Genomic DNA, 16,400 nt, shown 5'->3' on the forward strand with positions numbered 1-16,400 from the left:
CTAAGAATATTTTCATAATATTTGCAAAAATTATGTGATATTTCATTTTCTGTCTTCTGGCTGAAGTTTCCTTTGATTAAATGTAATTTTAATTTTATGTCTCTGAGTTGATCTGAGTGTGTGTGTGTTTCGGCTGAAAGCTGATCTGTGTGTTTACGTCTGCAGCCGACTGCTGATGGATCCATCAATATTTAATCAGGGGGCGGAGCCAAATGCTGCCCAATCAGCTGATTAGGAGCCATGTTGGCAAAGGAGGAGAAGAAAAGAAGAAACGCCATGTGAAGAAACAGATAAAAACAGTGGGAAATCTATTTGGCCTTCAGAATAAAAGCATGACATCAACATTCTGCTGTGATTTCAGGGCTGATATCAACATCCTGTGGCTTTAATTAATAATAATAATAATAATCAATAATTGATCATCAAACAGGGCTGGTACAGTATCGTGTTGCAGTCAGAGGATTAATCTGTGCTTTCGCTCTGTGGGTTTAACATCACCTGACCTACTGCTGCTTTTATTCTGAAGGTTCAGTTGTTCCCATGCTACAGACGACTAGCTGATGTCATTCTCCTCCCCGTGTTAAGGCATTTAGATATTATATATATATATACACATATGAAGGCAGGAAAGGGTTAAATACCAGGATGTGCTGTTAAGAGCACTGTCCTCTTTCACAATAAAAGCACTAAACTAAACCAGCATTAGTAAAAACACGTTTCGCAGGAAGTTTGTCACATTTTTTTTGTTTTTTTCATCTTTGGTGCTTTAAAATCAGCTGAATTACTGTAATTACACTTTAATATAGAATCTCTTACCAAAATAAAAGCAGGATATTTGGACTCAGTCTCTTTAGTTAGTTACTTTACTTTGCTGGCCGGTTATTTAAAAAAAAAACACGTAAATAGCGTCGATGTTGGAGATCATGAACCTTGGCGACGAATTCCTCAGTATAAGACACCTAAAAACTTTAAACCTGTCGTCCTGTGTGCTGATTGGTTCCCTCGTCAGTCTGTGGCGGTTTCTAACGGTATTTTTAGAACGGCGGAGCAGAGCCGTGAGCTGCTCAGAGCTACGCTACGGAGGCTCATTATGGGATTTCTTGGTTTCCCTCATCATCAAACTCATCAAATACACAATCCAACAACTCCACAACGCTCTGGTGGACAAGTTGTGACCTGCACATTCACCACGCTATGAGATAATAACACAACGTTACCACACAGAGTTGTTTTAGAGGGAAATACAGAGACTGATGATGAAAAACTGTCCCTGAAGGCAACGTGCATCAGTGGTTTTGCATGAATTTACCTCTAAAACAACTGTGTCTGGTAACGTTCTGTTATTACACTGCAAAAACTCAAAATCTTTCCAAGAATATTTGTCTTATTTCTTGTGAAAATGTCTCATTTCTAGTCAAAACTAATTTCTTTCCACTTAAAATAAGACTCATCACCTAAAAATTAACTTGTTTTTAGATCATTTTCACTTGTTTCTAACAAATTTTCACTTGAAATAAGTAGAAAAATCTGCCAGTGAAAGCAGGTTTTTTTGTGCTTGTAATAAGAAAGAAAAACTTGCTCCACTATCAGATTTTTCTACTTATTTCAAGTGAAAATCTGCTTGAAAGAAGTAAAAAGTGTCTAAAAACAAGCTGCTTTTTAAATGTAATGAGTCTTACTCTAGGTATAATGAGATTTGTTTTGACAAGAAATGACATTATGCCTAGAAATAGGCCAAATATTCTTGGTAAGATTTTGAGTTTTTGCAGTGAGCAGTCTCTGTATTTCCCTCTAAAACAACTCTGTGTGGTAACGTTGTGTTATTATCTCATAGTGTGGTGAATGTGCAGCTCACAACTTGTCCACCAGAGCGTTATTGTGGAGTTGTTGGATTGTGTATTTGATGAGGGAAACCAAGAAATCCCATAATGAGCCTCCGTAGTGTGTGCTGATTGGTTGGTTTTCCCTCGTCAGTCAGTCTGTGGGTGGCGGTTTCTAACGGCAACAACCTCCTCTCAGCTCAGCTCAGCTCAGTCAGTCTCTTATTTTGGCGGCCGGTCCGTCCGTTAGTCCGTTAGTCCTCGCTGTGGTTGTACAGAGCGTCGGCGGTGGCGTTCTTGCGGTGCGCGGGCGGCACCAGGTGGTGGGGCAGCTCGTTGGGCAGCTCGTAGCCCTCCAGCTTCACCTTGATGAGGTGCTGCGCGAGCGCGAACTCCTCGTCGTCCAGCATGCCGTCGCGGTCGCAGTCGGCCAGCTTCCAGATCTTCCCCAGCACGGTGTTGGGCAGCCGCGAGTTCATCATCTCCTTCTTGGCGTTGACGCCGGTGATCTTTCCGTTGACGGGCATCAGCGTGTAGAAGATCTCGTCGTAGCGGTGCTTGTCGCGGCTCACGATCCAGTCCTCGGCGTCGGCGCCGGCGCTGATGCCCTCGCCGTAGCCCTGGCCGAACGGCCCGTCCTGCGAGCCCTCGAAGGCGCCGCCCGACACCATGGCCGGCGGCGCCTTCGACTCCTCCTCGCGGATCATCGACATGAGCACGGCGATCTTGGTGGCCAGCATCTTGTCCACCGACTCGATCAGCTTCATCTTCAGGGACGGGAACTTGCTGAAGTCGTAGTGCTGCAGCATGTCCTGCAGGGGGAGACACACACACACACACCAATCAGAACGGTTATGTCTTTATATCGCTACGACAACGTCAATATCAACCGATTTATTGACAAATGACAGATTTATTATAATGTACAAAGTCTTTACACTGCAAAAACTCAAACTTTCCAAGAATATTTGTCTAATTTCTAGTCAAAATGTCTAATTTCTAGTCGAAACTAATCTCTTTCCACTTAAAATGAGACTCATCACCTAAAAATTAACTTGTTTTTAATTCATTTTCACTTGTTTCAAACTAACTTTCACTTGCAATAAGTCGAAAAATCTGCCAGTGCTTGTAATAAGGAAGAAAAACTTGCTCCACTTTCAGATTTTTCTACTTATTTCAATTGAAAATCTGCTTGAAAGAAGTAAAAAAAAGTGTCTAAAAACAAGCTACTTTTAATGTGATGAGTCTTATTTTAAGTAGAATGAGATTTGTTTTGACTAGAAATGACATTTTGACTAGAAATAAGACAAATATTCTTCAGCTTTTGCAGTGTATATTCTCTCCTTTATATTAATCATACTTTCAAATCACATATTTTTATATTTTTGCCTCCATCTGCACAAATTGTTAGAATCAGGCATCAATCAACAATCAATAATTCAAACTTAATTCATAATGTTACATAGATCTAAAAGGTGCAGGCTAAAACTATTCAGCTTATAAGTGCCGACCCTTTAATTCTTCACTTCAGTTCAACCTTTGGAGCTGTTTATGGTTCAGTGGAACAGGAAGTAGCAGAAATCTTATAATCAACAAGGAAAATTTTATATTTTTATAATGACATTGTTATCATCATTTTAATTGTAAACAGTAGTAATAGTAGTGTTTGTCCAATTAACAGCATATCTAATACTTATTATAGTCTGTTTTAACTCTTTTATCTCATCTTATCTCCTTTTATCAGGTATAGGGGAGACCGGGGTTGGTTGGCTACAGGGGTTGGTTGGCACACCCCTGTTTTCTGGCCTCCTGTTGGTCACAGACTCACAAATGTGACATCAAAATGACCATCTTTTTGAGCTGCACTTATCTAGTTTGTTAAAACATCTGAAAATTACTCCCTTTTTTGCTGAGGGCAAAAAATCTGTTTTTTAGTACCAAAAGTAAAAAATTGTCCCCCGCACTTAAAGTGTTATAAAATTGCTTTGGATAAAGATATTGGAAATGTGTTACTTCCAGTTTGTAGAGATAGGAGTCAGCTTCAATTTGATATGAAACTTGAAAGTCTTTGATGAGTGATGTTAACTGGGCAACATCATATATTCACAAAAGTGGGTTTGTTTTGGTCGGGGTTGGTTGGCACACTCATGTCGGGGTTGGTTGGCACACACAAACCAACCCCAAAATGCAGTATACATATATTAAATGTGATTAAACATAATTTCATACAATTCAGTGCACTGAGTGCAAGAAATGGGCTCATGATTTATGCAGTGAAATGGGCCACAAAGCCTGTATATGCCAATACTGTAATTCCAGTGATTTTATATAGGCCTTAATGTAAATAATCTGCTTCCACCCCACACAGCAAATCTAAAACACAGTGAGATGGAAAGACATAAAAATACAAAGAGGTGATATGCTATATTTAAGAATAAATTATATGTTCATTGAATATTTTCTCTTAAAAAAAAAAAAGAAGCTCAAATCATTTACTGTTTGATGTTCTGTGTACGTGTTATCTTGTTCGTGGCCTTAAATGCCCTGTTTTAGTGTTATACATGCAAATATATGCATGCACTATGCTATCTCCTTAAATTTGAATATATTGGAATTAAATTTCCAATTTGTTATTATATTGGTTGCTTCATCCATTCATTTTTACATTGTGCCAACCAACCCCATGAAGTGTGCCAACCAACCCCGTGTCGGGGCTGGTTGGCACAAGTGCGCAGTATGATTTTATTCATAAATAAATTGATTTTAGAATATAACTGTGGACATGGAAATGTGTTTAGTTAAAGCTGACACTTTAACCTTTCATTTGATGCTGGTTTGAGTATTTTCACATAAATGATGCCAGAGTGCTATGGCAAAGAGTGAAAAGTGTGCCAACTGCCAACCAACCCCGGTCTCCCCTACTCCCTTTTATATCTTTTTTTATCTAATTAACTGCATTTTAATTGTAGTCTTCCTGGTCACAACTTGTTGTCGTATGGCCGGTGTTGCTTGGACAGTCCATCTCTTATGGTTTTATGACACTTTGTGAACTTGTGTTTTTAAAGGTGCTATGCAAATTAAGTTATTATTATTACTGTATATTCCTTTTTATACATTTTCACTATTGAGTGGCATTTAATGGCCTCTCAGTCATTTCACAATAAAAGCCCACCACTTCCTGCAGATTTAAAGGGCATTACGTGCCGCTGCAGCTGCAGAAAGTTCAGTTCAACGTGGATCAGCGTGAAGTTGAACATGTGTTTGATATTAAAGCCACTTTACAAAACAACAAAACCATGAGGCTGCAGTTCCTGCTGCGGCCTGACAGGGGGCGACAGAGAGTCAACTGGCTGCAGCTGCACAGAGCGTTGACCGAGCTGCAGGTGGACACAGTGTGTGACTCTGCAGGAGTGTGTGTGTGTGTGTGTGTGTGTGTGTGTTCCCCAGCGACACTTGTATTTTTATTGAATTGTTGGCGAGCAGAATGTTTGGGATTTTTCAGTTCCCCGGTGATATAATAACACACACACACGCACACAGAGAGACACACACACACCTGCAGTGCAGCATCTCTCTACAGGCCGGAGGAGTTCACAGCTGCACCGTGTGTTTTCACCCCGACGCTGCGTTCGAGTGTCTCGCTGACATCAGTAAACCTCAGCTCCTCTTCACATCACATTCTGTCCTGTGACTCTGTGTTCATCGACACGTGATGTCATCATCCTGAACAACAACAAACCTCTCTAACTCTAGTTCACCCAAAATTGAAATTTCATATTCATTATCTACTACTCCCCCTCATGTGGACTAAGGGCTGGGAGAAGTTTCAGAGTCCTCTCAAAGCTCCTCAAAGCTCCTCTTCCCAGTTCGTCCAAATTTGACGGACCGGGAAGAGGAGCTTCAAGAAGCTTCCGCTACAAAACAAGCTTAAAAAATAGACTTATTTAATTTTTTTCTGGACAATTTTGCATTTCGGGGCTTCAATACAAGAGGGACATTACATACGAGCAGCATGGAGGTATTTGGATGTTTTTTGGTGTGTCTTTTTGTTACGAAGACAGTTGGTATCCATTTGCAACCGTCATATGGACATGCACTGCTACGCCGAGACCCCCTGTAACTCAGAGAAGCCACGGAGGACTCTGAAACTTCTCCCAGCCCTTAGTCCACATGAGGGGGAGGAGATCATGAGGGAAATTTCAATTTTGGGTGAACTATCCCTTTAACGTGACAACACCTCCTCCAACACCGGCAGGGACACCCACCGCCTCGAACCGAGCGCTCCCCAAGCCGCATCAGCAAGCGACAAGACGGCGTTACGCCATGTGTGCGTTTTGTCTGTGTTTTGTAATTGTGTGCCCGTTGAAAAGGAAACTGAACTCTCTGTCAGCACTTCCTGTTTGCACTGGACACACGGACGTAGTGAAAACATAAGAAAACAAAGACTTTAAAGGGATAGTTCAACATTTTTGGGCAAACTGGCCCATTGCCATAATCCCTATAGTCATAGCAGTAGGTTCGTTACCTTTAATTGTCGGTGCAAGCTATTTTTAGAACGGCGGAGCAGAGCCGTGAGCTGCTCAGAGCTACGCTACGGAGGCTCATTATGGGATTTCTTGGTTTCCCTCATCAAACTCATCAAACACACAATCCAACAACTCCACAACGCTCTGGTGGACAAGTTGTGAGCTGCACATTCACCACACTATGAGATAATAACACAACGTTACCACACAGAGTTGTTTTAGAGGGAAATTCATGCAAAACCACTGATGCACGTTGCCTTCAGGGACAGTTTTTCATCATCAGTCTCTGAATTTCCCTCTAAAACAACTCTGTCTGGTAACGTTGTGTTATTACTGCAAAAACTCTAAATCTTTCCAAGAATATTTGTCTTATTTCTTGTCAAAACAAACTTGCTCCACTATCAGATTTTTCTACTTATTTCAAATGAAAATCTGCTTGAAAGAAGTAAAAAGTGTCTAAAAACAAGCTGCTTTTTAATGTGATGAGTCGTATTTTAGGTAGAATGAGATTTGTTTTGACTAGAAATAAGACAAATAGTCTTGGTAAGATTTTGAGTTTTTCATCAAGCAGTCTCTGTATTTGATGAGTTTGATGAAGGGAAACCAAGAAATCCCATAATGAGCCTCCGTAGCGTAGCTCTAAGCAGCTCGCCGCTCTGCTCCACCGTTCTAAAAACAGCTTGCACCGACAATTAAAGGTAACAAACCTACTGCTATGACTATAGGGATTATTATGGCAATGAGCCAATTTGCCCCAAAATGTTGAACTATCCCTTTAACTCCCACAGGCGAATGAATTATTATTTCAAAATAAGACGTATGGTGGCTTTTATTTTGGCGGGGTGTGGTGTGTACCTGCATCTTGGCGACGTTGGGGAAGTCCCCGGGGCTGATGTGGTGCTCTCTCTGCAGGATGGTGTAGATCTCCGGCAGCCGCATGATCAGCTCCTCCTTCTTCTTCTCCCGGCCGAACAGGGACGGCATCTCCTTCTTCAGGTAACTGATGATGTAAGCGTGCACCTAAGGGGGGGGGGACACCACCACAGCAGCTGTTAACAAAAACTCTTAAAGGGATAGTTCACCCAAAAATTCAAATTTCACTCATTATCTACTCCCCCTCATGTGGACTAAGGGCTGTGACAGGGTTCTTACGGATCCTTAAAAAGTCTTAAAAGGCATTGAATTCATTAATCTAAAAACAAGGCCTTAATTGGCATTAAAATGTCTTAAATCAATTTTTCCAAAGTCTTAAAAATGTTAACACATGGTAAGTGGTATTTTATGGTTGTTATTGGTCTCAAATCTCAAAATAATTGGTAACATTTCGACATAGAGAAGTTAGTGGCGGCCGTCACCAGCTCCCGAGTCAGTGTTTTCTTTTTTTCAGACTTTTTATGCATTTATTTTGAAAGGACAGCTGGAAAGAGACACAATCCAATGTTCATGTAGCAGTCACTTTACCTTGGATCACATAGGAAAGTGGGTCAAATTGTCCCTAACCCTACGTAATTGATGTGGGGTTTTTCTTTTTTTTTTCTGCATTTGTGTTTATTATGAAGTCGGTCTTAAATTTCATTTCAAGTGGCTTTAAAAAAGTCTTAAAAAGTCTTAAATTTAACTTGGCTTAAGCTGTAGGAACCCTGTGTGAGAATTTTCAGAGTCCTCCGTTCCTTCTCGGAGTTACGGGGGGGGGGGGGTCCGCGCAGCAGTATTTGTCCATATAATGGTTGTCAATGGATACCAACTTTCTTCGTCCAAAAAACATCCAAATACCTCCATAGTGCTCGTCTGTAATGTCCGTCTTGTATTGAAGCCCCGACATGAGAAATTGTTCCACCGGCCAGTGCAAATCCCGCGAGATTTGCACTGACACTTCCGCTACAAACAAGCTTGAAATATAGACTTATTTAATTTTTTTCGGAACAATTTCGCATTTCGGGGCTTCAATACAAGAGGGACATTACATACGAGCAGCATGGAGGTATTTGGATGTTTTTTGGTGTGACTTTTTGTTACGAAGACAGTTGGTATCCATTGACAACCGTCATATGGACATGCACTGCTACGCCGAGACCCCCTGTAACTCAGAGAAGCCACGGAGGACTCTGAAACTTCTCCCAGCCCTTAGTCCACATGAGGGGGAGGAGATCATGAGTGAAACTATCCCTTTAATAATGACACACAGAGAGAGTTAATCAATAGTGTTTTAAAGAGTCAAACAGGACGTGTCGTGGTCCCGTCGTTCCTCTAAAGGAAAAGACAAAAACAGCAGACTGGTCTCCTGCAGCGAGACCTCGGCTGAGCCTCGTCCAACAACAACTCTGTTTATGCAACAGTTTCCTCAATCACAGAGAGAGAGAGAGAGTCTTTAGGGGGGGGGCAGGTATGATAAACACCTCAAGGTCAGAGGTCTTCTCTGCAGACGTTATCCTCCACTCAGGAATCATTCAGCAGATGTGAACTCATCATAACGAGGTCGTAATGAGGTCATAGTGGTGAAACACACTCACATGGTTCTTCAAAATAAAAGCTGATCAAATATGTTGAGTCTCCTCTATAGGACAAAACTACAGCTGCTAAGTTCTCGTTAGTGAGTTAATGTGGCTTCAGTTTGCCCCTAAAATAATAAAGAGATAAATTGTTAATCTACTTGCCAATGTGCAACCAGCAAATTTGCAGGGTTTTTTTTATAAAAGCGATAGTTCAACATTTTGGCAAACTCTCCTCTCACCATAATCCCTGTAGTCATAGCAGTAATAGGTTCATCACCTTTAGTTATTGGTGCATGTTGTTTTTAGATCGGCGGGGCAGAGATGTGAGGTGAACGAACTAAATACACAATCCAACAACTCCACAACGCTCTGGTAGACAAGTTGTGACCTGCACATTCACCACACTATGAGATAATAACACAACGTTACCACACAGAGTTGTTTTAGAGGGAAATGCAGCCGGAACTACATTCCAGACACGGCTGCTGGGCGGAAGGATTTCAGAAGAGAAAGTAGTTCTGTTCAGAGTATTTGCTTCATGTGTCGTAATGTTACATAGTTATATGTGAGTTGTTGGATTGTGTATTTGATGAGTTTGATGAGGGAAACGTGGATCTCAAAACAACATGCACCGATAACTAAAGGTGATGAACCTACTGCTGTGACTAGAGGGATTATGGCAATGGCAAATCTTTAACACTGGTGAAACATAGAAGGGACAACTCAAAGAATCTGTCTTTACAGGTGTCGATGCCGATGTTTGTTTGTGAGGATCATGAATGAAAAGGAAATGTGAATATTTGCTTAATTGCCAGTCGATTTACAGCGTGCGCACCCGAAAATCTTTTGTTAGGGGGGGGGGTCACTGTGCCTCTATTTTTTTTTAAAGTGAGTCTGGAGCCTGAGAACAGTTCAGACCAGAGCGGCACAGTGTAGAATTCAAATCACAGAAGCTGCTGTTTGCTGTTAATAAAGGTAAATGTGTTTGATTCACATCATATCACTGAAACACTGCAAAAACTCAAATATCTTACCAAGAATATTTGTCTTATTTTTAGTCAAAATGTCATTTTTAGATGAATCACATAAAAAGTGGCTTGTTTTTTGACACTTTTTACTTCTTTCAAGCAGATTTTCACTTGAAATAAGTAGAAAAATCTGATAGTGGAGCAAGTTTGTCTTCCTTATTGCAAGCACAAAGTAAAACAACTAAAAATTAGTTTGCAACAAATGAAAATTATCTTAAAACAAGTTCATTTTTAGGTGATGAGTCTTATTTTAAGTGGAAAGAGATTAGTTTTGACTAGAAATGAGACATTTTGACAAGAAATAAGACAAATATTCTTGGAAAGATTTTGAGTTTTTGCAGTAAAGAAACTTCAGTCAAAGTGAAACCGGAGGTGAACAGAGGTCAAACTTCCTGAAACTTCATTCACCGTGTTCTAATCTACAGCAACGGGCGGAACAAGTGATTCAATACAATTTGAATTTAATAATGAAACACAACAACAGGAGACTGGACGGCGCCGGGTCAGAGGGGAAACTATACATAAAGCTGCTGCAGCTGATGGATGGATGGAGTCAGGTGAGGAGGAGGAAGGAATGCTGGAGTGCATTCCTTCACACTGACTGACCCACTGTGGCATTATGGGAGGTGGGAGGAAGGAAGGAAAGAAGGAAGGAAGGAAGTAAGGGAGGGAGAGTTTTATAAAAGGAGGGGGTGAGGTCATTGAATTTCTGAGAACATTGGCTCCATTAATCAATATTCAATAGAAAAAAGGTAAAAATAAACTGCTGAGTGGACGGTGACATGGACTGTGTCCTAAACCCCCCCTACTCTCTATCTACCAGTTGTTGTAGTGGTGTCCGAATGTTTAGTGATTATTAATGTTCACTATATAGTGACTGAATCTATCCCACAATTCACTGCCAAATGTAGTGAACATCCGATGGTCACTAACCGGAGCAAGATATCCCATCATGCATTGCGGTCACGGATCGCTGTTACTACAGCGGCCCAGAGCGACCGGTGTAGCTACCAAATAAATGAAGTAGTGACCGGTGTAGCTACCAAATAAATGAAGTAGTGACCGGTGTAGCTACCAAATAAATGCAGTAGTGACCGGTGTAGCTACCAAATAAATGAAGTAGTGACCGGTGTAGCTACCAAATAAATGCAGTAGTGACCGGTGTAGCTACCAAATAAATGAAGTAGTGACCGGTGTAGCTACCAAATAAATGAAGTAGTGACCGGTGTAGCTACCAGATAAATGAAGTAGTGACCGGTGTAGCTACCAGATAAATGAAGTAGTGACCGGTGTAGCTACCAAATAAATGCAGTAGTGACCGGTGTAGCTACCAAATAAATGCAGTAGTGACCGGTGTAGCTACCAAATAAATGCAGTAGCGACCGGTGTAGCTACCAGATAAATGAAGTAGCGACCGGTGTAGCTACCAAATAAATGAAGTAGTGACCGGTGTAGCTACCAAATAAATGAAGTAGTGACCGGTGTAGCTACCAAATAAATGAAGTAGTGACCGGTGTAGCTACCAAATAAATGCAGTAGTGACCGGTGTAGCTACCAAATAAATGAAGTAGTGACCGGTGTAGCTACCAGATAAATGCAGTAGTGACCGGTGTAGCTACCAGATAAATGAAGTAGTGACCGGTGTAGCTACCAAATAAATGAAGTAGTGACCGGTGTAGCTACCAAATAAATGCAGTAGTGACCGGTGTAGCTACCAGATAAATGAAGTAGTGACCGGTGTAGCTACCAAATAAATGAAGTAGTGACCGGTGTAGCTACCAAATAAATGAAGTAGTGACCGGTGTAGCTACCAAATAAATGAAGTAGTGACCGGTGTAGCTACCAAATAAATGAAGTAGTGACCGGTGTAGCTACCAAATAAATGCGTCCGGGCTGCCAGAATTGTCCGGTCGTGGCTTCCACAGACTCAGCACTTCTCCCAAAACAAACGTCGGAGCAAATTTCCTAACAAGCGTTTTATAAACTGACCACAGACTCTGGAACGGTGACGTGTTACCAGCGCTAAAGAGAGCTAATTAAAACAGCTTTTAGCATCTTTACTTCCTACTTACTATGGCTGCCGGTTGCCACGAAATGGCGATAGCGATGCTAATTTCTGTTAGCCCGTCTATGGAGTTTTACATTATACGTTAGCATTAAGCTAGTGGACTTTATATTGCTTAGTTGTGACACTGGCTGTGTGTGTTTTGAACGTTGTTTCAAACTATGTGGGTTTGATTGAACATCTTTGATGCTTATTACTTTACTCCTCTTTTTATTTTGGTACCTACACCGGCCGTTACGATCGCAGTCATAACGTTTTAATTACGCGACGTAATATGTAATTAACTGTGCGGCGAAGTAGTGTCCGAAAGTGTTTTTCATTTGACCAGTGAGTCCACTATATATATATTTCCTACAGAGAGCTCATATTTCCTACAGGGAGCTTGTCCCTGAAGTGGCCGGTGAACAGTGGTTCGTGTTATGTTCAGTTCCTTCAGGAAACCTGGACGCCTGAAATAACCACCTGCAGCCCCGGTCCCTGAACGCACCACCGCTTAGCAGCTAAACGACCAGGAAGTCCGACTTCCCCTCCGGCACCTGAACACCTCATCAACGTTTCCACTGGAAAACTGAACGAGGCCAGACTGAGGTCGCCGTGACGACCCTGAGAACATGGTCACCGTGACGACCCTGAGGTGTAGGAGGAGGAGGAGGAGGAGGAGAGAAGAGGAGGAGGTGTAGAAGGATGAAGGAGGTGGAGAGAAGAGGAGGAGGTGGAGAGAAGAGGAGGAGGTGTAGAAGGATGAAGGAGGTGGAGAGAAGAGGAGGAGGTGGAGAGAAGAGGTGGAGAGAAGAGGTGAAGGAGGTGGAGAGAAGAGGTGAAGGAGGTGGAGAGAAGAGGAGGAGGTGGAGAGAAGAGGTGAAGGAGGTGGAGAGAAGAGGTGAAGGAGGTGGAGAGAAGAGGAGGTGGAGAGGAGAGGAGGAGGTGGAGAAGAGGAGGTGGAGAAGAATGAAGGAGGTGGAGAGGAGGAGGTGGAGAAGGATGAAGGAGATGGAGAAGAGGAGGTGAGGCCAACAGAGGTTGAAAACAAACGCCCCTCACGACGCCACTTGAACAGAAACAAAGTTCTTCCTGCAGAAAACAACTGGAGGGTTAAGCTCCGCCCACCAGGGTTAAGCTCCACCCACCTCTGGACTTTAAGGGTTAAGCTCCGCCCACCTCTGGACTTTAAGGGTTAAGCTCCGCCCACCTCTGGACTTCAAACCAAGGGGGCAGTTGTGGGTCTGAGAAGTGAAGCTCACTTCCGCGTTCAAAAAACTGCAATCCCCTCGTCTTCCTCTGGGGGCTGGTGTCAGAAAGCAGCATTCCCCATAGACCCCCATGTTAAAATCACCGACTTTACATCCTCAGTAAACATGTTAAAAGCCTGGTGTCAGATCGTTTTTTCGTCTCAATCGACAGTTTCTACCCCCGCACACACTCTGAGGGGGGTGAATTTTTTTTTAACTCTACCGTTTTACTGTTATTAGGTTAAAACTCTGGCCAATCAGGGCGCGGAAACGTTGAGTGACAGGTCTGAGCAGCTCCGTGGACAGCTGCTTCGAGGCCAGTGGGCGGGTTCTCGGCCGGCCAATCCAACATGGCGCTGTTCAGGCCGCCATGTTGGAGTCACAAAAACGACTCCCCAAAACCAATGGGTGACGTCACGGACGCTACATCCATTCTTTTTACAGTCTATGCTTCAAACACTGGACCGACGCAGAAACTCACTCCTGAGCAAAAACTGGGATTTGTTTCAATTTCCTGTTTTTTCCTCTTTCAAAATAAAAGTCTGAACCATCAGAGGAAACAGAGCTCCAACCTTCTAAACCCTTCGCTTAGACTTCTGATGTCATCACCTGTAGCTCCGCCCACTCTGTAGTCATCACCTGTAGCTCCGCCCACTCTGATGTAATCACCCGTAGCTCCGCCCACTCTGCTGATGAGATGTTTACTATGATATTCAGTTTTATCCCTGTGGCCCCGCCCCCTTCTAAAAACACTGAACACATTTGATTCCCACCCGGAGCGTGATCATCACATTCCCGTGTGGGAAACGTAAACATTGGACCAACATTCCCAGAATTCCTGACGCTTCCAAACACAACATGTGACTTCCTGTCTCACCTTGGCCAGACGCGCTCTCTTGATGAGGTCGTTGAGTTTCCGCAGGGCGGCGTTCCTCGGAAGACTCTGGATGTCCCTGAACAGGTCCTGAGACTCCGCCTCAAACAGACGCCTGGCACAGCAGGGGGGATGAATGAGTGAATGACTGAACACATGAGACTTCAACAAATGAGAATAGTAGTTTATTATTGTCTAATAAATGAATGGACAAATGACTGCATGAAAGAAAGACTGGTACTGTCCAGGTTGAATACATCAAATGAGTGATTAAGTAAATGTGATTGAGTGAATTAATGAAGGACCTGTTCTCTGTCTGCAGAGTTTTGAATAAATGGATGGATGGATGAATGAATGAACCAGTTTTCTGTGTTCTGCAGAATTTTAATGAATGAATGACAGAATGGATGAATGAATTAATGAATTAATGAATTAATGAATTAATGAATAAGTGAATGAATGAATGAATGGATGGATGGATGGATGGATGGATGGATGGATGGATGACTGAATGAATGGATGGATAAATAAATTAATGAATTAATGAATGAATGAATGAATTAATTAATTAATTAATGAGTATTCTACAGTCTGACCTGTTCTCTGTGTTCTGCAGAGACTTTAATGAATAAGTGAATGAATGAATGAACAAACAAATGAATGAATGGAGGAATGGATGAATGAATGAATGAATGAATGAATGAACAAACAAATGAATTAATTAATGGAGGAATGAGTGAATGGATGAATGTCTACAGTCAGACCTGTTCTCCGTGTTCTTTAGAGATTTTAATGAATAAATGAATGAATGAGTGAGTGAGTGAGGAAATGAATGACTGACTGAATGAATGAATGAATGAATGAGTGAATGAGTGAATGAATGAGTCTGACCCGTTCTCTTTGTTCTGCAGAGACTTTAATGAATAAATGAATGGATGAGTGAGTGAGTGAATGAATGAATGAATGAATGTATGAATGAATGGATAAATGAATGAATGAGTGAATGGATGAGTGAGTGAGTGAGTGAGTGAATGAATGAATGAGTGAATGAGTCTGACCTGTTCTCCGTGTTCTGCAGAGATTTAAATGAATAAATGATTGAATAAATGAATGGATGAATGTATGAATGAATGTATGAATGAATGAATGAATGTATGAATGAATGAAAGGATGAATGATTGAATGAATGAGTGAGTGAGTGAATGAATGAATGAATGGATGAGTGAATGAATGGATGAATGAATGAGTCTGACCTGTTCTCCGTGTTCTGCAGAGATTTTAATGAATAAATGAATGGATGGATGAATGATTGTATGGATGAATGAATGAATGAATGAATAGATGAATGGATGAATGAATGAATGAATGGATGAATGAATGAATGAATGAATGAATGAATGTCCTGCAGTCTGACCTGTTCTCGGTGTTCTGCAGCGGCTTGGCCCAGAACGAGCCCAGATAAACTCTCACCACCTCGGGCGTGTTGATGACTTTGCCCAGCGACCACATGAGGGCGCCGTAGACCCGCATCAGCTGCTGCGTGTCCACCTGAGGAGACAGGAGACAGGTGACAGGTGAGGTTAGAGACGCACACAGGTGATGGGGGGGTGGATCGGACTACACGCAGGCGTAGCTCACAGTCGGCCATATTGGAACGGGCAACTGTCTCTGACTCTGGCTGCAGTTACAGTGCAGTAGATGGTGATCCAGTCATCTGCACTAAAAAAACGATTCATAACTCTGTGAAAAATAAATCAGTATGTAGCTATTACTTTAACTATTTGCATAATGTCACTATAATGTTACTTTTACAAAAAAAAGTACATGATTAAAATTATCCGTGATTTGAAGTATGCTGCATCATAACTGCATAAACGTTCATAAAAAATCAAACCGTTTTGAATTCGGACAAAAACTGAGCAAGTTGTGGTCATTATAGCAGAACATGCACCATGAGCTTAAAGCAGAAGTAAGTGATATATTTGTGTTAATCTAAGTCTTAAATAGTTGTATCTTCCGACAGCAATCACTTCTATAGAGTGTTTGGTCTGAAACACGGGTCTGTCAGTCACTCTGCTCTGCTCTGAGCCCAGGAGAAAACTTTTCTCGTATCCTACAAGTTTTATCCAATGAGGAGAGAGAACGGCATAAAGGGGCAGTCCTCTCTGTGTGTGCAGCCAAGGGATGCGCCTGAATGTGGTGACGTAGGGACGAGGACCAATAGATCCATGACGAGGGCGGGGGCTGCTAACTCCATCTGCTGACAAGACGTTATGGTGCGTTCAAGGCAACTCGTAACTCATGTTTTTCCGACCTGTGAAGTGGTACCAGTTCGATCTGGTACGAGTTCACGGGTCAGAAGTTAC

General features: G+C 42.1%; 1 protein-coding gene across 1 annotated transcript in view; it reads right to left on the reverse strand.

The window, feature by feature from the left end:
- Positions 1-2,050: 2,050 nt before the first annotated feature.
- ehd4 (EH-domain containing 4) overlaps positions 2,051-16,400 on the reverse strand; it is a 42,467-nt gene continuing 28,117 nt past the window's right edge. The window contains exons 5-8 of the mRNA XM_085767316.1: positions 15,449-15,582; positions 14,038-14,149; positions 7,202-7,366; positions 2,051-2,632 (exon numbers count right to left, since the gene is read on the reverse strand). Of these exons, the coding sequence (XP_085623442.1) occupies positions 2,075-2,632; positions 7,202-7,366; positions 14,038-14,149; positions 15,449-15,582 (969 nt within the window). The 3' untranslated portion in view covers positions 2,051-2,074. The remainder of the gene's footprint in view (positions 2,633-7,201; positions 7,367-14,037; positions 14,150-15,448; positions 15,583-16,400) is intronic.

This window comes from Trachurus japonicus, chromosome 22, assembly GCF_045865225.1.
Source record: "Trachurus japonicus isolate A0001 chromosome 22, Traja_1.0".
NCBI lineage: Eukaryota > Metazoa > Chordata > Actinopteri > Carangiformes > Carangidae > Trachurus > Trachurus japonicus.